At 36.3% G+C, this 22,313-nt stretch overlaps 3 protein-coding genes across 4 annotated transcripts; 2 read left to right on the top strand and 1 right to left on the bottom strand.

Annotated features, from left to right (window-relative positions):
- The first annotated feature begins 8,118 nt into the window (after positions 1-8,118).
- Positions 8,119-15,802, top strand: LOC145229608 (WD repeat-containing protein 26-like). Its single transcript, XM_080094955.1, has 13 exons — positions 8,119-8,658; positions 9,031-9,187; positions 9,521-9,657; positions 9,768-9,865; positions 10,555-10,711; positions 11,629-11,767; positions 12,317-12,457; positions 12,609-12,728; positions 13,123-13,268; positions 13,403-13,481; positions 13,547-13,676; positions 14,158-14,331; positions 14,454-15,802. The coding sequence occupies exons 1-13, from the start codon at positions 8,438-8,440 to the stop codon at positions 14,495-14,497; spliced, it is 1,743 nt and encodes a 580-aa protein (XP_079951081.1). The 5' UTR covers positions 8,119-8,437; the 3' UTR covers positions 14,498-15,802.
- A 287-nt stretch (positions 15,803-16,089) lies between these two features.
- Positions 16,090-17,560, bottom strand: LOC145229618 (protein cornichon homolog 4-like). The gene is made up of 4 exons (XM_080094962.1): positions 17,364-17,560; positions 16,939-17,120; positions 16,711-16,851; positions 16,090-16,486 (listed from the first exon to the last, which is right to left on the bottom strand). The coding sequence occupies exons 1-4, from the start codon at positions 17,433-17,435 to the stop codon at positions 16,447-16,449; spliced, it is 435 nt and encodes a 144-aa protein (XP_079951088.1). The 5' UTR covers positions 17,436-17,560; the 3' UTR covers positions 16,090-16,446.
- Positions 17,561-18,491: 931 nt separating this feature from the next.
- Positions 18,492-21,819, top strand: LOC145234752 (tryptase beta-2-like). Of its 2 annotated transcripts, none has more exons than XM_080099484.1 (9): positions 18,492-18,629; positions 18,691-18,871; positions 19,050-19,153; positions 19,420-19,578; positions 19,761-19,884; positions 20,220-20,559; positions 20,618-20,740; positions 21,274-21,388; positions 21,459-21,819. In XM_080099484.1, exons 1-9 carry the CDS (start codon positions 18,533-18,535, stop codon positions 21,545-21,547), a joined length of 1,332 nt encoding a protein of 443 aa, XP_079955610.1. In that variant the 5' UTR covers positions 18,492-18,532; the 3' UTR covers positions 21,548-21,819. The 2 variants fall into 2 exon arrangements, with proteins under 2 accessions (XP_079955610.1, XP_079955602.1); XM_080099476.1 differs by having other exon boundaries at positions 21,271-21,388.
- Positions 21,820-22,313: the final 494 nt, after the last annotated feature.

Below are 22,313 nucleotides of genomic sequence, written 5' to 3'. Positions count from 1 at the left end.
TTAACAGCGTAAAGCTAAAAATTAGCTTACATATTTTACGTAGCAAACATAGTTATCGGTTTAACAACTTGTTCTTCGCTATGTATACGCGGAATACATTTCTTCGGAAAAAAGTTTATTTGCCATTCACTTTTTAAAGTTATATAGCAGCAACGGTTTTGTCTTTACAGTAATCTTTTGTGGAGATTGTGTTTCGAACAAAAACAAAGAAGTTCGTTATAGCCCCACCTAGCGCCAAACTAAAAAATAATAATTCTTTTTTGTCTGATCATGTTTCTTTGCGGAAATTCAACAGTATTGTTTTAAAACATATCAACTCGGCATCCTTTGCGCTCAAATTGAATTCTTGCCAACTTAAGCACATTCTTTTAACGTTCTATAAAAATGTCTTGATAGCCTTTGCAAATGTTTTTTTTATTGCGATAATTAAGACACAAAAGAAAGGCAGATACATGAAAGTACGCCTTTGCAAATGTTACAAGAAATGTAAAATTGTCGGTTGTGTACTGACCGCACCAAAACACTTTGGGACTCGTAATCTTATTATTTTAACGAGATCTTTGCTATAACAAGCAGAGCCGCTGTATTTCGCCGGCTGTTGTAACGGTGTACCTGGCCATAAATAAATATAGCTTAACGGTATCTTCGGTTACACTAGCATCGTGTACAACTACATCAGTGCTGCGGCATGTTGGTTTCGAAGAATTGAAAACTGGCGTTTTCTGCAACAAGTTGGGCCTTAATCGTGTCAAAAAAATAAACAGTACAAAAATAAAATACTCGACAACGACAAAGTAACAAAAAATCTCAGTGCTGCACAGGCTGCTGGAACTCAAGAACTCAATTCCCAGGTTGTAGAATATACCGTTTATCGCATATAGTCGAGTTGATAAAACTTTAAGCTAGTTCAATAAACTGGATGACAGCATGTTCCAGACCAGATAATTGAAAATCCCGGTTAATGGAATATTCCAGATCACAGAATACTTCGATTAATGGTATAGGGGAAAGTCGTGTAATTTGGACCCTGCGTGTAATTTGGAACTTGCTTATTGTCGGAATATACGCAAAGTGGCAGAATATCTTTTATACAGCTTGAAAGAAGACTTGATATAAGGCTTACGGCCGCCAAGCTCTAAACTTTTTGCGTTTCTTTACTACTGTTTAGTGTAAATCTCAGTGGGTATGATTTTTGTGAGGTACAATTATTAATGCATTTAGCATACGAAGAACAATCCGCTAACACTTTCCAAAAGTAAAATGGATTGGGTAAAAAAATTGCGTGTGAAAGTGTGTAATTTGGACCGGGTAGCTTATAATAAAGCTCAGTGCAGGATTCACATTCATTATGTTGTGGTTTACCAATTATTGCTTTAATTTGCCATGGTGCTGTTTTGCAGTGTTCTGCGAGTTTTCTTTCGTTTCAGCTATCTTAGTAATTCCATTTATGGCCTTTTTATCTTTCAGATGTTTTTCATTTTAATTTTTTATCCCATTTTTTATTTCATTCATTAAAATTCAAATATTTTGTGAAACATTGTGGTAATGTAATAAAAGCTTGATTAGGTTGGTATCTCAGGCTGTTAACGTTCGTTTTGAGGAACTTATGGAAGAGAAGTCGCATGGATTTTAAGTGGTCTATTTTACACACGACTTTGGTCCAAATTACACACTATGCGTGTAAAATGGACCACTTCGCAAAAAAAATTTAAATGCATTTTACTCTTTTTACGTTAATATCCAAACATTGCCTTTTTGCAAATGAATACTTAGCGTCATAACTTAACGAATCGCATAAACCGCCCTATATTTGAAGGACTACTGTTTATTTTATGAAGGTTCAAACCTAAGGGGTCCAAATTACACGACTTTCCCCTATTTTGTTCAATCGAAAAATCCGTTTATTCAAAAATTTCGGATAATCAAATATTTCGTTTAATCCAATATACCAGATAATCGAATATTTCGATTAATCGAATATTTCGGATAATCGAATATTCCGTTTAATCGAATATTTCGGATAATCGAATATTCTGGTTAATCGAATGTTCTGTAAATGGAATGTAATATTCCGGTTAATCGAATATTTCGGTATTCAAAAATTTCGGATAGTCAAATATTTCGGATAATCGAATATACCGGTTAATCGCATGTTCTGTTTAATCGAATATTTCGGATAATCGAATGTTCCGTTTATTCGAATATTTCAGATATTTAAATATTCCGTTTGATCGAATATTTCGGTTAATCGAAATATTTCGGATAATCGAATATTCCGGATAATCGAATATTTCGTTTAATCAAATATTCCGTTTAATCGAATATTTCGGTTAATCGAATATTTCGAATAATCGAATGTTCCGTTTATTCGAATATTTCGGATATTTGAATATTCCGTTTAATCGAATATTTCGGTTAATCGAATATTTTGGATAATCGAATATTCCGGATAATCGAATATTTCCGATAATCGAATATTTTTCCGGATAAATTCCGGTTTATTCTGGTTTCAACTAACATCTCCGCTTGTACAATTACTATCGACACTGTAACGTCCGCTAGGTTCGCAGCCTGGCCCCGCACCGTCCTACAGCTGCCTCTTCCGAGACGACCAACTTTTGCATGTGCAACGAATGTTCGTGTTGGGCAATAAAAGGTAACGGTGCCGACAATAACGATCACAGCGTCAATAACGACGGCAACGTCTTCTCTGGAAACCAAGTAAGAACGTACGTATCCTCTTTGACGTCATAGCGATAATACCACGTTCAGCAGTTCAAGTAGTACAAGAAGGTCTCGAATTAAATCCACGTTAATCAGTTACAGTTTGCATTAAAATGACTTTCAACTACTGCCCTTCATTAGAGAAGTAGTGCGAGCTATAGGTTTTCATGTTTTTTACAACCTAATTCCGTTGGTATTAGTGATGCACCCAACCCGCCTTAAAAGGTTCAGGCCGAAACCGAAATCCCGTTCTTATAGATGTTTTCAATTAAACCTTGTGTTGTAAGTGAACTTAATTATAACAAACCAAAATCATTTTCACAATGTGGAAACTTTACTAAACTTGAAATATTTTGCAGGTAACGTGGCTCGTATTTTATAGATACAACAGATAGTTAATTTATGATGTTTCATATTAGCGAAAATGAAAGTTTTTCTGAAATCTTATGTAATATTAAATCATGTTATATTGGTCATGTATAAGTCTTCTATTACAAGGTCCTATTTTCTACAAAAAGAGCGATAGTTTGCGCACATTTTCATTATTGCGTCATAGTCTTGTTTGCGATTTAATAATTGGCCCTTAGCATTTCTACGCGAGGTAATTATATAAAGTAAAACCTTAACAAAAATCATCCCGCATATTGTGGAAACACTTTTCCAAGGAATAAATTAACTTTTAGTTTTTAACTCCAGGTTTAGTTTTGAATATATTTATTTTAAGATATGTATTGAGCTTGGGCCGCAAGCTTAAAAAATTGTAAAGGGACCATTTATTATGACAAAAAATTGTGAAACTGGTTTTTGCGGTAACTGACGGATAAAAATACAAATATTGCGTCAAACGTTACTGGTGAACTCTAAACTGTATCAATTTCCATTTAGTATACGTTATCACTCTGAATTCGATTTCGCGCGTACATTCTGTTTATTTGACAGAAATTCTAAAATCGTTTTGCGCACCTCTCTGACGGTTTACAGTTATAATAGAGGGCAGAAACCGGCCAAAGCCAGCTTGAAAGTGGAATATTTCGGTAAAAAGCCCCCCAAAGCGATTTTTTTTTCACGACGAAAAGCTACAGCATTTGATTTCTTCAACAATGGCGTCAACATTAACATTTCTCCGATAACAGTTTAAAGCAGGGTGTACAACCTCTTTGCTACGACGGCCGCATTGCAGTTCCTTATTTCACCAACGGCCGCCGATTGCTAGTTTGTTTTTGTTTGAAAATTACTGATGTAAAGAAATACGTTTATATCACCATCTAACCGCGCCTAAAAAGCCCAGATTATTTTTTAACTTGATGCACAGATCGAGCTGAACACTTCAATGTATATCAGTGGTTCCCAACCGCCGGTCCGCGTAAATATTTTGCCGGTCCGCAAATTATCTTACTATATGCCAAGCTACTTTTCAAAATGGAATGATAAGTCGGCCTATTGCAAAGTTGTGGGTATGTGCGAAACTCATTTTAAGCTTGACTGTACAACTAGGGCAGGGGTCGCCAACCTTTACTACTCAAAGAGCCACTCGGACCAATGATACTATACAACACGATCGGACACTCGTTTGCCTTTTTCTTTTTTTCTTTGTTGGTTTCATCATTGCGTGAGAGTTGCCTTTTTCTTTTTTTGTTTCTGCCGTCACACGCTTCAATGAGTTTACATGTGGAAGTGCTTGTAGACGCGAGCTACATAGCGAGGGAGCGTGAAAGTCTAACTTAGGAATGGATGAAAACGAAAGTACTTGCTTCAATGAGGCAATTGAACAGATTATGGTTGAAATATAGTATCATTGCTCGGACCAGTTTCACATAGTAAAAAAACACTGGGAGCCACAAAGCCGTTTTAAAATTTAAAATAAAATGCAAAACGTTTTTTAGTCTTATGACTTTCGACTTTTTGTTGTTAACAATAGTGTTTCATTGCATATTATACGCAATCGTAAACTAGTCTCGTCAGCAGAGAAAACAACTGTACGTAGCGTTGCATATTGTGTTTTTGCAGATTTTTATTCCTTTGTTTACGCGTTTGTTGCATAACAATTAACAAATAGCTATTGTTACGCGCGCACACACACTGCAAACAAAAACAGTATTGTCTCATATTGCGTGTTAACCTGTGCGCCGCCAGGTTGCCTCTTTTAGGCTTCACGTTTTGTGGTATAGAGACGGGGTTGCAGGTAACTACAACAAGCGAGTACAGTCATGCTACTGCACTTCAATTTTCCTGAGCCGCATCAGAGGGATCAAAGAGCCGCATGCGGCTCCGGAGCCGCGGGTTGGCGACCCCTGAACTAGGGTAACTCTCCACCGTTAATACCCGCAAAATTGTTTAATAAAGCTTTTGTGACGTTTATGATTGTTTTGTCTTAAACTGTGCCTAGCATTCAACATTTTTTTGTAAAACAAAGTTATTTTTTACTTTTGAGATGATTTTGAGATTCATGCTGGAAGCGAAACAACAACAAACATCCCACTAGCATTGATTTTGTATCTAAATGGATTGGTGTTTTGTTGTTTGAGTTTAGTTGATTGCCGTTTGGTTGTATTTTTCGTCCTAAATACATAGTCTATGACTAACTCTTGCATTATGTTGTGCAACAACAACTTTGGTGAACAAAACGCTTGAGAATATCTGTTGCATTCACTGCGATCTTATGTTGCCGGTCCGTGGATTTTTTTTAAAATTTTTGCCGGTCCCACAGTGTAGAAAGGTTGGGAACCACTGATGTATATGACGTCATCATTCGTATTGTGACGCTTGTGGTGCGTGTTTTTCGCATTGTTTGCACACACTAGGCCAGGGGTGGGGAACCTACTTAGCACTGCGGGCCGCATGAATTGCACAATGTTTTCGGGCGGGCCAAACATTTTGTTAAATTCCGTATTATAATATTATAATACAGGTTTATCACTTATTTCAACTAAAAATAAGAGTTTGTCCATTCTTTCTGGAATACCCTAGCTCCATTATATCGATCTGTCTTTTTTTCCAAGAACATATTTAAAATACCAATATAATAGGTCCTACCATACGTCCTCTTTTTGGAGGACATGTCCTCCTTTTTAACGAAAAGTAAGTTGTCCTCCAAGGACAATGAAAAATGCCCAAATGTCCTCCTTTTTGAATTTTCTGTATTTACTAAATACTTAAATAACAATTGCGTCTTTAAAACCGACCAAATAGTGCGAGTTGTGGTCATAGTTAATTGAAAATCACAATTTATAGTAAGTTAAAATTCATCCAAATTGAACCATAATAATTGACTGCCTGAAATTCGTCAAAAATCTTGTGCCTTCATATTCTTTGGACACAAAAGTAAGTGTCTATATTCTTTCTCGACAATGTGTCCTCCTTTTTGGTGATGAAAATATGGTAGGCCTACAATATAAGGATCCACGCTAACAGCTCTAAACGCAATTCAAAAAAATACACCACATGGCAAATGATTTGTTACTGCAAGGAGAGGCAATCGAGTGACTGTTACGTCACAAATAAAGCAAGTGGTTGAATGTGTAGCAATTTTTAGAAGTTTGGCGTCATAATGTGGATGGGGAGATTACCAAAAGTGTCGAAGTCATTTCAAGGACATATTTGTACATAAAAATTTTATTGTTTTTTTATACTATGTTGTATACTGTACCTATACTAAAATATGTTGTATACTAAAATTATGTTGTATTATACTAAAATTGTGACGGGGGCCACATTAAAAAGGCAAGCGGGCCACATGCGGCCCGCGGGCCGCAGGTTCCCCACCCCTGCACTAGGCGTACATAAAGTCTGACACATATGGCTACTAATAGGCTGTTAATACTCTTTCCAGCCCAACAAAATCTGTTTGAGACAGTTTAAAAATCTAAATATTCACCAAACTACTTTTAGTTGCGTCACGCCACCAGTACATATATTTTAATATGCGGTACATCTGTGGTCGGCAACCGCCGGTCCGCGGCCGGGTACCAGTCCGCGAGAGTTTCGTTACGGGGCCGTATAAATTTTTAGGTTAGATGTTATAAAACGTTTGACCCATGTATCCTGGGGATGATAAAGTAATTTAAGCGTTTTTATTGCTGAATATTTGTACTTTTTTGAAGACCGGTCGGCGATAAAATTTTAGTTTCAAAGCGGTCTGCAAAAAAGGTTGCCGACCACTGCGGTACATGTTCACGGCCACAGAAATTAGTCTCTGTAGGCGCATGTGGCCATACGGGCGAAGGTTTGGCGCCACTGGCTATAAAGGTACGGTTATAATCGAAAAACGGGTAAAGCACTAATGAAACTGGAATATTCCTGGGAAAATCCACTAATAAAACCCTTAAAAATAAAAAAATAAAAAGCCAACAGCTTTTTTTCAACTTCGCTCAAAATTTTATGTAATCGATGTTGTGAACGGGTATAGATGTTAAGTAGGCAAAAGAAGCCTGCTAAAACCTGCGTTAAACAGAAATGTTCCGACAAAAATTAACGAAAATCCGGATTTTACCTCGATTTTTTTCCCAAACACAAATAAATGGGGAAAAGCTTTTTGTTGTCGTTTTTTTTCGAGGCAAAATGCACTCTACGCATCTCTTAAACACTCTGATATTGAACAGTAAAATAGTCTCGGTAACATGCAATAAACTACAACTTATAAGCACACTATAAACAACCCATTAGCATCAATAAACGACAGTCCGGTTCTTTGTTCACAAACGACCATGTTTTGTTGGTGTGATGTCATTGAATCAGCTGATGCGCAGTTGTGCGAAAAAGAAAAAAGGCAGCATAATAAAATAACGTGAAAATGTGTGCATTGATGCGTAATATGGAATAACACTGGGTCTCTTGTAGCGAGGCTGGTAGGTTGGTCGTCCTTTTACAAGGTTTCAACGTTCAGTTTTAGGAACAAACCGTTCTTTGTGCACAATTTTAGTTATTTACATGTGTGTGCTTTTTTTCTTGATTCTTAAATATCTGCAGAATGAAAGTCTATTTGAAAATGTACAAACAAATAACAGCAATTTGCTTTTTTGGTTTAAAACTGATAATAAACGCATGGCAATGAAAGAATATTCACTGATCTAACAGTGTTTTTGCAATATGTGACTTATTATGGCAAATAATTCAACTTTACGTTGTATTTATTTGCATTATAGTTAGACTTAAATGTTCTGGTTCCATAGCTCATACTTATATGCATAACTGATTTGGCGGGTCTCTAACCCATAAAATTTATAAAGGATTACCTTTCAGGATTTAGGAACTTTAACTTACATCAACATCAATCAATCCTCCAACCAAACAACGAATATTATTTATTGTTTAAAAGCTATAGCACTTGTAGCCCTGACATGAGATATTTGATTCCACGTCTTAGCTACTTCAAGCTTTTTGAAAATAGGTTTTGTGCTCTCTGACCACTTAGCTATTTTAAGGTGCATAGGTTTTGGATGCTATGTTGGTTTATACTTTAATGCCCAAAGGAAGCAACTATTTAAAGATTCAGCTCCAGCAATTCCCAATCATGTCTTAACTGGATACCTCTGTTCCAACTAATATAGTTCTGTTCGAAATACATTTCAAATAAAAAAGCTGGTAAAAGGGTTGACAATCTTCATTGCGAAGGTAAACCCACCAGCTAGTTCACTCTGAAAGACTGGCAACTTCTTCTGAATCCTCAGACCAGGGTGGGCTTTCACCTCCGCCAACCAAGCGACAGCGTCTCGGCATGCAATCACACACATCTGTCCTTAATGGGGCATGCCCCGAAAATGGCACTTCTATGAGTGCTAAGGAAAAGCAATCTTCATCAAAACCTGGTTCGCCTATGGTGTCAAATGGGGATTGTACTGCTGTTTCAAGCTCTAAGGCACCTGTTGTTCACTTGTCTAACACAAACAAAGAGATTGTCAGAATTGTTGGACAACATCTCTGCTCCCTCGGCCTGCAGTATGTTGTTTAAACTTGGATTGTAATTGGCGATGTGCTTGGCAAATAAAAATTTTACAAAAAATCTTGCTGCTTACATAGTATAATAGGTTTTTAACAATTGCTTTATCTATAATTATCTTTGAAGTTGCACATCTCATTTGCATTAACACAAGCAGCCATTGTCTGTGCATTTGAAGACTAATACAGGTGTTTTTTTTTAAAGCACCATGTAAAATTCAAAACTATCCCAAAATATAATTGCCCTGTTTACTTGCTTTAAAAAATGATTGTATTACAGATTTAAAACATGTTGTAAAAGAACTGGATTTAAATCTTATATTGATGGTGGTTTGTCGAGAAGTATTTTATTAACTATCTTTTTAAATGCAGAAAAGCCTCTGAAGTTCTGATGGCTGAAGCAGGATGCAAACTGGAACATGCTGCTGCTTCAAAATTTAGAGAGCAGGTGATGGAAGGGCAGTGGACAAAAGTTGAAGCCACACTGCTTGAAATGAAGCCCCTACTTAAACATCAGCGACATTTACAAGTTAGTGCTTTATGAAATAAATGGGTCAATGGGAATTAAGTTGACAGTTTAGTTTGTTAAGCTGGTTAAACTGTTTAGCTTGATGTGGCAGTTTTGTGTATAGTTAAAGAGAGGCTCTGGATTAATGTTTATTTTTGGCAAAGTTGGTAATTCAAGGTCATGTTTTTCTATGTAACAACTGGATAAGAAAGACACAACAGATGGTGTCTTGTGTTCTATATTCAGAAAGTGACATCACTAACCTCTTTGACATTGCATAGACAATAAAAAGTCTACACACCTCATTGTCTTTTACATGATAATAGGTTTCATGCAAAACATTGTTGTTTTTAGAAAATGAGGTTTTTGGTGATGGAGCAAAAATTTCTGGAGCTTTTGGAAGAGGGCAAAATGTTGGATGCATTGACTTGTTTGCGAAACCAAATCACTCCTTTAAGAATTTTTATTAATCGAGTACATCTTCTGTCTGGGTAAGAAAACAATATGTTTAATTCTTAGAACATCTTTGCAAAAGTTTGTTATACTTTACTTGTCCATATTGATACTATTTGTTTAGAACATATTTACTTATATTGTTCAGATTTTTGATGATTTCCAATGCCCAAGATTTACAAAAAGCTGCAAACTGGGAAGGAAAGGGTTCCAAATCAAGATCTAAACTTCTTGAAAAGTTACAAGGTTGTAAATTTGTATTTGCTTACAAATCCTTAGCCTTACCAAACTTAACTCTTGTTTATGTACTTGAAGAAAGATGTTTTACAAGTATCCAAATTACATCAGGGGTTGACCGATATCATTTTTAAGGCCAATATATACCAATGATCATTAGACAAGAAGGCTGGTAACAGAAACAATAAACTTCCACCACTTAACACTATTTAATACAGCAAATTGAGGCTACAGAAGGGTTGATTAATTAAAAACTGTCGTTTGTCATTGCACCTACAAGGTAGAGATTAACCAACACATTTTTAAGGCCGATTACAGTACATGACAGAACATTCAGCAACCAATTTAAGGGGAAAAAAATGTTCTATCTATTTTTCCGTATGCAATTTAACAAAAATATAGGCTATAATATATTGCCAGCATATCCACTTTCATGTTAAGAAGGGTTATAGACAAACACATTGCTGGTATAAAAAGAAGATATATATGTGTGTAAAAACCATCATATTCTGCAACCTCAAAGCATCCACAGCTATCAATGTCATGTTTACTGTGAAACCAAAGAGTGCATTGCTAAAGATTTAATGTGGTCCTACATATGTTTACATGAATAAAGATACTTTGCAAAAATATTGCTAAAAGAACTAACGAAGCAACAGGTCAATATGTCACTAATACAACAATCTTTCTATATTCAGGTTACCTACCAATATCAGTGATGATGCCACCGAATCGTCTCCAGTCATTACTTAGCCAAGCGCTGGAATATCAACAATCCAAGTGTCTTTTCCACAACTCTGTGGAACCACTCAACATTACTACACACTCATTGTTAATTGATCACACATGCATTCGGTAAGATTGCTCTTCTAATCAGAATTGTCATAATAATGTCGAACTCTTAATTGTGGTACAAGGCTTTGTATTATTTAACTATTATATTTTGAATAGGATATTTGGCAATGGATGCTTGCAAAAAAATTACGAATTTTTATTACTTTTTAAATTGTGTTGCCAACTATGTTAATTTATCATTCTTTATGAAAAATATATTATGTACCCATAACTGTTTGTTGCTTCACAGTATTTATCATCCTTTGTATGTAACTATTTAACCTCTTTTAGTGACAAACAGAACTCCGTTTGATAATATTGTTTACTCTGGTTTGCAACATATAAAATGCTGCCTAGATCAAGTATATCACTTGTTATAAACAGAACTACAGCAGTGATGTGTTTGAACGGTAATGTTTTCCACCATGACATGTTGCTTTCACTGCAAACTGGAAGTCATTGGTTGCTGTTATGAGTAACAAACAGTCATCATTTTATACTACAATGACTCATACTGAAAACTATACAAACCTCCATGCCGCTAGCTTCTGCTTGGAAATGAAAACATCAGTCCATGATTGGTTGAAATATTGGTTTTAAAATCTAAACAAGGAAACAGTTTTGTGCCAACTGAGCAAGAAAATCCAAAACTCAAATGACATTTTTAAAATGTGATAGAAAGTACATGTAAAGTATGATGTTTACTTTAAACATTTTAACAGGCATTGTGATCATGCCTTGGAGAATATTTTTGTGTCAGAAACAACTTTTATCTAGGTTAAATACATAATTACTTGTCATTTTTGATGGGAGTTTTATTTGATTTGCCTGTTTTATGATGAACATATGTTTGCATTAATACAGTGTAGTGTTGCAAAGATGATCAGCATTTTTTACTGTTCACTCAAGCAATAAAATAATTAGCTCTTTTTATTTAGGCAAAACTTTCCTTCTGTCACCCAGCAAATCCTCAATGAACATTTTGATGAAGTGTGGTATTGCAAGTTCTCACATAATGGCAAAATGCTTGCCACAGGATCAAAAGATTCAAGTGTCATTGTATGGGATGTTGATCCTGTAAGTTTGTGTTTCTTTCTGTAATGTTATTATCTTGTTAGTTTTTTGCATCTGTGTTTTTGAGAAAAGAGCCCCACTGTGTGTAGACATAAACTCATGAGGGTGCACGCAGCTCATTTTTAACATCCCACTAATGTTGTTTCTAAGTTTTTGCTGAGATGAACATATAATTATCTCTAGGATATGCCCTGATGCATTCATGAAAACCACAATAGCTGGTCAGAATGAACACCCCTAGTATTAAACTAACATATAAGGCAGGCATCTGTGCCTGTGATTAGACTTTCCCCGGGTTACCTCTGAGCTTGTGTATTTAAGTTGGTCGAGCTCCATCCCCAGAAAGGCTGCTTCTGTGTGTTTAAATCCCACTGCAAGCAAGAAATAGCCTATGCTTTGTTGTGTGAGAATACTTGGGTCATAATTCAGTACAATGGCTTAAATAAGCCTAGGGCACCATGACTTGCATTTTTATCAAAGGAATCACACAATTTTTCTGCTTTGAATTTCTCTGCAGCAATCAATAGTTCAAGTTTTTTTTAATTTATTCAGATTTCCCACAAAGTAACTCATGCCAGGACCCTATCTGGACACACTTACGGAGTTAGTTACCTTGCATGGAGTCCTGATGACGTCCATATCATTGCCTGTGGGACAGATGAAGCATCAGAGCTCTGGTTGTGGAATGCACAGGTTACAAATCCAGTTTCTTTCCAAACATTTTCTTTTTGCTTTCCATCACATAACCTGAAGGAACTAGTGTTTGATGTTAGAGATTTCAACCTATTTCAAAAACTGATTACAAAGCAATTTCAAACGAGCTGATTTGAGATGTTATTTTCAGACTGGGGAATTGCGGACAAAAATGAGCCACTCCTCTGAAGACAGTTTAAGTTGCTGCTGTTGGAGCACAGATGGCAAAAAATACATTACTGGGGGTACAAAAGGCCAGTTTTACCAATGTGTAAGTGTTCGAAAAACAAACTATAAATCTGGTTTAAAACCAACAACTTTGTTACTGCAAAATGGGTTCCCAGTCACAGTTACAAACTTAAAACACACCCAGTCAAATATGATGCAGTAAAGCACATCACAAGGATTGTAAAGCTAAAAGGGTTTTAGCAATAAAGCAATAATGAAACAGCTTTTTCCTGTTGTAAAGGAAATTATATCACATAAACAGCCTAATTTGGTTTAACCCAGAAACAATTTTAAAGAACAAAATTTATTTTACTTGTTTTATATTTTTTTCTGTAATCAACATGTAAATGAACACACAACTCCTGCAGTTTTTCATTTATGTGGTGCATTAGCATTTACAGTTCTTGAGACTGTTTACTTTATTTACACATGTACAGGACATGGATGGAAACATACAAGATTCCTGGGAGGGTGTGAGGGTCCACAGTGTTGGCTGTTTACCTGATAACAAAACAGTACTTGCTGCCGATACACAGCAAAGGGTCCGAGCATATAACTTTGATGACATGTCAGATTACAATGTGTAAGTTTAATTTCATTGCTTTTTTATGTTTGTGTGCAGTTTTATTTTTTTTGTTTCTAGGCATTTTTTACATGTAATTTTATCAGGTGTTAAAAGTCAATATAAATAAAGTGTTCTGTCTTTATGTCTTGCAGAATAAAGGAAGATCACCCGGTGATGTCCTTCTCAATATCCTCTGATGGTCGACTCATCTTACTCAATGTTGCAACTCAGGTTTACTTCTTATTCTTATTTGAACAAATTTGTGATATGTTTACCAACCACATATTTCTATCAAGGGTGTCCATTTGTGGGATGTTGAAGATCAAATCCTTGTTCGAAAATTTCAAGGAGTTGTTCAGGGATTCTACACAATATTTTCTACGTTTGGTGGAGCCTCTGATGAGTATATAGCAAGTGGGAGTGAAGGTACACAGCTTAGTTTGTTTAATAAACACCAAGCATACAACTTTTAGTAGAGATGGGCCAAAACTGCAATCTCATGTTAATGCTCAGTGCTCGGTGAAGCATGCACCAACTTAGTTTTTTTTTGCTTTCAAATGTCTGTATTAAGTGGTATTAAGCTGTACAGGCCCCAGAAGTACATGTATCCACTATTTAATGCATTTCAAAAAACAGTCATCTTTGTTATTGGATACCCTTTCAAGTACTAGTTTCCTATGTTAGCAGGGCACCAATATGCAAATTTATTGCTCGGGTCAGTATGTGCAACTGCTCCGCCAAGCACCAAGTATATAAAACAGCGATGCTTTTTACCGAGTACTTGGGTTCTGGCTTTTTTTTGGTCCATCACTAACTTTTAGTATGTTTAATACTTTGAACTGAAATCAAGCACTAAATTACTCTTACTTTGGTCAATGACCTGATTTGGATTTGTTGGTTTTATAAGACAACAAGGTGTACATCTGGCATCAATCGCAAGAGAAGCCGATCGAAACCTTGTCAGGACACATTAAAACTGTGAATTGTGTGTCGTGGAACAAAGCAATACCAGGAATGCTTGCAAGTGTGTCTGATGATTGCACAATAAGGATATGGGGCCCCCAAGTTACCTCACAGTCTGGTAAGTTTAGTGTAATATACGAAGTTTCTTCAATCAAAGCCAGCCATTGGCTAAGTTTATACTAAAGTTTTGTGTTCTTGAAATGATTTTATTGAAGTTCAACAATCAACATGTTTTTTTAGATTCTGATGATGAAGTTGAGAGCCAGCAATGTACAGGGCTTTGACATCGCTACAAACACTTTTTTTAGGTTATTTAATGTTGCCAGCTCATGCTTTGTCATTGTTTGTGTACGGATTTGGGAAAACACCATGTTAAGAGAATTGCACTCTTGGATTGGAAAGCCTCAAAACTCATATGATTTTAAGGCAACAAAGGTTTCGTGCTGTGTGATGATTTTTCCTGGATGCCAAGTTTGTTTAACATACGGTTACCATGACATAAACAACACAAGTTTGAATGCCTTTAAAGTGTTGGAACATTACTTCTGGAATATAGTACATCTTTACAGGATTTTGGGGCATTGTAAAAATGGGATTTTTTTTATATAAAAGCAAGCCTTGCTACTGCTAGCACTGCAATAAATATCTGACCTCATGCCTTACGTAATGTAGTTCTTATGTTTTGTCTGGAATTTTTTCACAAAATGCTGTTTGAATTTGGCAGGATGTTTTTGTGTTTAGCTCCAGCCATGTTGCAGCTATTTGTTAACAAAATATTTTCGTACCAATATTGCCCTTAACCAATTAGGTCACAATCCTTTTGTTGATGTAGTTGCAATGAAACTTAGTTGTGAAAGGAATGTTTTAAATGCACAATATAAAATGCCTATGGTGGGTTTCCTCAGCAACCTTTTATAGCATTTATGTTTCAATCTGGGTGTATATTCAGAACATCCACATTCAGTAAAATGCACTCTGAATGTGAACCACATCCTGGTTTACCACAGGAAGCATTAAGTTGAAAACGATGTGCATGAAACAATACTGATAAAGTTTAAATGAACACAATACAACCAGTACTGTGAGTTATTAACTTATGTGTCCAAGTATACACATGCGTTAAACACGATGTCTCAGCTAAAATAGTGTTTGATTTTTCACAGGTTGTGGCTGTGAGGTTGGTGGGTTAACTTTTGTGGAAGTTATTTTATGTGCATGCAAGTTTTAGCTTTTGCTGGAAATGTTGTCATTATTGCTTGCAATTGGTGATTGTGCAAGCAGCATCAGTGCAAAACTGTTTAAGCATTTGTTTATCATCTTGCATCTAAAAACAGTAACACATGTTTAACTGTTGGCCCAGTTGGCATCAACATATATACCATGATAAACAATTTGCACTTTGTACGCTGGCTCAATATTTTTTTACCAACCCCATAGTGATTGGAAATGTTTGCTTACCTTTGTAAACTGTAGGAAACTAGTAAATTTTTGGCTAATCAGTCATCATGGCACATTTTAAAAACCTTTGGGGATTTTTACTGTGTGTATGTGTTAATCAAACTTTGTTAACAAATAAATGAAGGCATGAATTTGTGTTCTCTAGTACTAAGCATCAGCAATATCAGAAACCAGCAACTGACAAGATTTCTTGATTTGCTTATTCCATGCACATAAGTTTGTTAAAATCAGTGACAGTGCATCATGGATCCTACACATTAGTTTTCCGGCTTTGAACTGTGTGAAACATTAACCGCGAGAAAATTTTAACAAATTGGGACCCAAAATACACTCCCACTGTAGTCTATCATTCTTTTCTAACTAAAGTAAGAAACCTTTCAAAAAGTTTGAAACAAGCATTGTTATAATAACACACAAGTTCAAGGCACCAATAACTGTTCTCTTTCAACCACATAAAAGCAGCAACAAGTAACTGACACATTCAATTAATACCCGAAATTGTGTCCTTGCATTTCAAGAGGCATCATCCAAAAACAATGTCATAATTCTAACAGTCAATTTCAAAATGGAAGCTTTACCATGAACAGTACATAAACATGTATGTACAAGAAGCAGACAATGTTACTTAACATGCAATTATTGTCCACAAAGTGACGTTTTTATTTATAATATTGCACTTATTGTAGTGATCGCTGTGGCAGACAAACTTCGCAGATAACAGGTACATCCCACTGCATTGGTTGACACCAGTTGAACCATTTTTGTCTCAAAAATGCTATGAAGTTGCATCACCTCTCAAGAGTGCATAGATAAACCTAAAGAATAAAATTCGGTCTGCATTTATACTAGTGCTGTTGTGTACACAAACATTTAGGGTCTGTAAGTTATTTTAAATTTAAAATTGTTTACTGAAAATGGTTTTAGTGGTGTTTTTTAACTGTTACACCTTGTGTTAACAGCCAAAGCAAGGCATTTTAACCAAAACTTAACAGTAACTGGTTTAAGGGACAAACCTGCAATGTTATTGACAAACACTTACCAATAAAGGTAAACAAAGAAAAACAAAATGTAATATCCAAGTTTGATCATCGCCTCTTTCATGTGACCTTTAAGCAAACCCCGATTGTGAATTTCAGTTGGATCATATAAACCAATATTTCCAGCAGAAATTCCAAGATATCTGAAAGTATATCACACATACAAAACTCATGGTTTGCCTTACATAGTAAAAAACAACCTCCGATTGTGTTGCACTAACCACACCTACCTATTTGTAATGTACAGTGGCAAGGGACAGTTTAACAAAAAGACGATCCAATGGCCAGTAAATAACATAATTAGTGGAAAGGCGCACGCTGCAATGACTTCTGGTAAAGCCCATTTGTTTAAGCGTGAACAACATGATGAAGCATTTAGGTAGTCACATTCCAGATCTGACAGTGTAATTATCTTAATTTGACCCTTTGTTAAGAAAGTTTTTTTTTATTGTAATTGTATGCAATGAATAACATTTAACAACTGCAAAATGGGGCTTATTTCATTTTTAGCAATGTATTTGTAATTTGTTAGGTCTGAAAGCTACTGGTAAAGATCGTAGGTATGGTTCTATTTTCATACAGTTCCTGAAAAATCTAAATAAACGTATGTCCTATTGTTACCAAATCACAGATTTCAAACTTATAAAAAGGATACGAAGTAAACAGCCAAAAACAGCATCAGTGCAGAATCAACCAGAGCCATACATAGTAGAAATGCTTCACTCATTGCGAAGTTGTTATTATTTGGCTGCAGACGTGAGCAACCTGCACAAAACAGTGCAGTCAATCATGAAAGACACTGCCAATTGCGATAGTGCTGGCAAGGCGAGCGAGTAGCGTCATCATAACTTGGGAATACACCTATATCATAGTGCCCACCAGGGGCAGGTAAGCGCGAAAACGATTCCAGTTGGGGTGTAGTCACAACCAAATAAAACTTCTGTTATTTGATCATGATTCATGTAAAACGTTCCTGAAATGCCTTTTTGTGGGTTAATACACACACAAAAACAATAAGGAACAATGGAATGAAGAAGAATCGTCAGAATTAAAAATAGGAAACGAAATTTGACAAAAGACCTTGGTCACACATAGCTTGAACGAAAATTGTTTTTGGGCCTATACCTGTGCAACTTGATTGCGCATGTGTAAAGTGAAGTACGCTTCGATTCCAGTAACGAGATTTCAGTTTGGAGCCAAAGATCTTATAACCAGTTATTAAAAGACAATCCAAGTTCTTCTCTTAGTACACACTCTTTTGTTTGGAACTCGCTTTGCGTGTGCTTACTTTGCATGTTTGCTAAGCCACACGAAAACTTTAAAATCGTAGGCGATTTCCGCCTTTCACAAACTGGTGTAACACGTCAAACGTAACTTCCCATTTGTTGTCTTCGTGCTTTGACGTTTAGTTGCTGAAGCCGTTTGTCATGTTTGCACGTAGGTTATATGATGGTTGTTGATAAGGTTTGCAATATGTGCTGCGGATGCGTTTTTATACGTAAAAGAGCAGAAAACTTAAATGCGAAAGCGAAAAAAAGTTTCTGTTAAAACAAAGTCATTTGAGTTGTTGTCCAAAGTAGCAACTGTTAGCCTATCTTTTGTAAAAGCGAAATCTAATGACTAACAGTCGAGTTCGCTGACGCTGAGTCAAGTTGTTTACTCGGATTTTTGTTTGTTTTCTATTTTTAGTGACTGTAAAACAAACATCTTTATCTACAAATTGCATTGTAATTGTATGACCATTTGTCCCGAAACGACATTTCGAGTTGCATTCGCAGGGAGTTATAAGCCACTTTTTGGCTGTTTTGATCGGTTACAGTAGATATGCTTATTCTGTCGTTTTTAACGTTTTTAACATTCGCTGCTGTAATTGGAAACTGCACGTTGACTGTTGTTGAAAAGTCACCGCACAATAACAAAAGTAAGTACAATCAACCGAATAATTAAATGCTAACCTTAGCGCATTTTGTTTATTTTCGCAGCAACTTGGACAAACGAACTCCCCGAAACCTGGTCAAACACAGACGGCCATGCAACGTCGATTATAAAATGGCCTTGGCAGGGCGCAATGATGGTGAGAAATGGATCTCAGAACACGTTTGTCTGCGGATGTTCCGTCATTCATCACAACTGGGTAATAACAGCTGCCCACTGCACACACGGGTAGGTTGAATTTAGGACGTTTTGGGCTAATACAGGTGGGTTGCAAGCAAACGTAAACAGCAGCTTTAGTTCGGATGGGTTTGTTTTAAGAATTTAACTCTGTCCTTTTCCACTGCACGACTATACTACTGAGAACGAAATACTGACAGCGTAACTTCGTCAGCGTCCTTTTTTACAGAATAGCGTTGTCGGAAATATTGTTATTCTTTGGTTTCGATGATCTTGGTTTTCCCAACGAACGATTTTCGGGGTATGGAGTACGTGGTGTTTACACCCATCCAGGTAAACAAAAAAGCCCGTTTATGAAAGGAACTGTTTTTGTTATTACAACGAAACGAAATTCCTTTGCCCAATATACCATGATTTGCGGGTCTGTCCCAAATTGTCTTCAATATGACTTTAAATACCATTGGACGTAAAATTTACTTCGAACGAGTATATGTGTATGGCTTCACCGATGTATGGTTTCAGCGCCTGTAGGTGGCCTTATGTTTTCGTGTATATGACTAAGTATTGAAAAACCACTCTATTGTGGACATTTTGTCAAGATTACAACCACAAGATGCCGGGAAACGACTTAAGTTTATTGGAAATTGACGGTCAAATTGACACTAACTTGTATGTTATGCCCATTCAACTAACTCCATCGACGTACGACCTGCACAACAACACAGAATGTTTGACAACTGGCTGGGGTTTACATTCATGTAAGTCTTGATTGTAGAAATATTTGAAAGATTAACCAGTCTTTCTACCAACAAAGCAACACTAAACATAAGATGACGTCATTTATTAATTCTGGAAAAAGTAGACCCGGAAGTTACCTTATCATTAATGAAGAATATTTTAAAGTACGAATACAGTATGACATTTTTTGTGATTTTCTTAGGCAATGGTAGTACCATGGCATCCGAACTTAGAGTGGTCGCGTCTCCTGTTTTCCAAAATAGCAGATGCGTTGATTTATTCGCTGAAAAGAAGTTGGAAATCTTGAACGACCACATCTGTGCTGGGTAAACACAGTAAAGTCCATTTTTAAAAACATAGGTAGCATAACCATTGTAATCGCAATCCTCTCATACAACGATGCGAAAGCGTCATAAAAAATAACTGCGTGACATAACAAAAGCCCGATAGGCCTTAGCCTAAGCCATATATACTGCTTAAGTAGTTTCTTCGAATTTGTCAAGTTGACAAAAACGAATAACGTTTTCTGTAGCGAATAACGTTTTAAGTTACATCTTCCGCTTTTAGCAACATAGTTGTATGTGACCTCTCAGTACAGGAGATAATATGCAATAAAACGATTGGTGGTATAAACTTACATAAATGGTACTTTTGTTTTCAGGCTCGTAAACTGGGTCGGAGGGGCATGTTTAGGCAACAGCGGTGGTCCGTTGGTATGTAGGAAGTCACATGACAGCAGCTATGTCTTGTCTGGAATAGTAAGCTTTGCGCACGGTTGTGCAATACCTGGCCTACCCACAGTTTACACTAACATTGGAACCCATCTTGATTGGATTTTCAACGTAACTGGAGACAGTTTGTTGGAAATCAAAACGACAACGAATCTGTTTGAAACTACAGAAACAGCAACAAGTGGTATAAACACGACTTTTTGGGAAGATACGAGTATTGAAACCACACCATGGTTGGACCACATAACTGATCAGCAATCAATGGATAATGTAATAAGTGTATGATCGCATTCTTTAACGTTTATCTTTCAACTATATTTTTTACAAGGCAACAACTGAGATGTTTGACATGCAAACATCAACTCAGTGGGTTATGGATACAACTCTTTACCAAGAAAGTGGTGGCACAACGCCTCAATTTGAGCACTCATCTTCGCAGAAACCGTACACAGTGGGTAGAGCTACAAACATAAGAACTCCTAGCATACAGAGTTTGCTGAATACCGTTAGATGGCGTAAAGCGCACAGTTGTTTAAATTAACAGTGAAATTGGGATAGGGTTAGGAAATAAATGTACGGTTAGAACCTAAGTTTATAAGTTGAGTTCATTGTTGGTTTTTGTTATAAAAGCTCACCGCAAACCTAATAGCCTGACCGTCAGCAGTTTCACACAATGTTTTTTTGACCTAGGTTTTATTACGATAACAAGTAAAATGAGGCTGAATACAAACAAGACAAGAAATACGCTATGTCAAGTACGCGACAATCAAAGGCCGAACCACTTACGCAGAAATCATGACGTTTGTTCGTTTTAACTGCAGTTCGGAATTCCGAATGTTTTAGTGTTCAATTTCATACAATATGTTTTTAAATATTCGCAAATAATCTTTGCGCTACCTATCGGTAATTACCAAACTTTTCTGATGTGAGTTCTTAGCACCTTTACCTACAAATTCTTTATTAACTAGTGGTTTTAATTAGCAGACTTCAACGACAAACGACAAAGGTCTGTCCACAGCAACAACACTGGATACAACTACATCCGACCTAGAAATTAGCACGCCTGACCAAACGACTAAAGCTTTTTCATCAACGTCTGGTATGATATACCATTGCAATTATTTCCAAAAGTATGTTTTGCGATGTTTATTGTTTCATGTCTTTTGTAGGTGCTGATTCAATGCAGAAAGGTCAACATCTTGTTTCGTTTTTTGGGGGGTTCTTGACTTTGTATTTATCTTTTATTGACCGTGTTTAATCTGCTAACTTTCTAAACAACCGTACAGTTTTCAATGTTTTCTCAGAAAGTCAGTTTTATTGTGAATACTAACTTACTAAAAATCCAAATTTTTATTTTAAACAAATCGTTTTTGGCGAATTTGTAAATTCAAAAATTATAGCCCTTATAATTATGTTTGTAAAAATTACAGCCGCTATGTTATTTTGTACGTTAATTGGCGTCATAAACATTAAGGTACTGTCACAATATATGACTGAAGAGTGGTTAAATTCGAAGGGTAAAAAGGACTATATGAGTATATAGGGGGTGTTAAATAGGCTAGGCTATATGAGTATATATAGAGGTGTTAAACAGGCTATATGAGTATATAGGGGGTGTTAAATATAGGGTGTTAGCATAGGCCACAGGAGTGCACAACCGGATACAGTCGAGCTGGATATGAAGTTATGCGGCCGTGACATGTAAGATATACTAAAATATTTGTATACTGGTTGGTGGTGAAATGCTTAAAACGCCTTTGCTCGATACTTGGCTTTTATTACAGCCTAAGTGAATTGGCAGGAAAAGCTATTATCCGACCAAGTGGTGTTCAAAAATGGTGTTCAAAAATGCAAAATACGCGGTCAATGCACATGGTTATTAAACAACCAACAATAAAGGCAGTGACGCCAAAACGTTCAGTTTAATCCATGGTTTAGAGTGGAAATCAATCTGGGCTTTCAAGCACAGTAGGCCCGAAAGGGAATTATGAGATAAATCGCATCACCCCTGGTATAGGCCTATG

Source organism: Phallusia mammillata, chromosome 1 (genome assembly GCF_965637545.1).
Source record: "Phallusia mammillata chromosome 1, kaPhaMamm4.hap1.1, whole genome shotgun sequence".
In the NCBI taxonomy this organism is placed as follows: Eukaryota; Metazoa; Chordata; class Ascidiacea; order Phlebobranchia; family Ascidiidae; genus Phallusia; species Phallusia mammillata.
The sequence above is the reverse complement of the archived record's forward strand: the minus strand, read 5'-3'. Positions and strand labels throughout refer to the sequence as shown.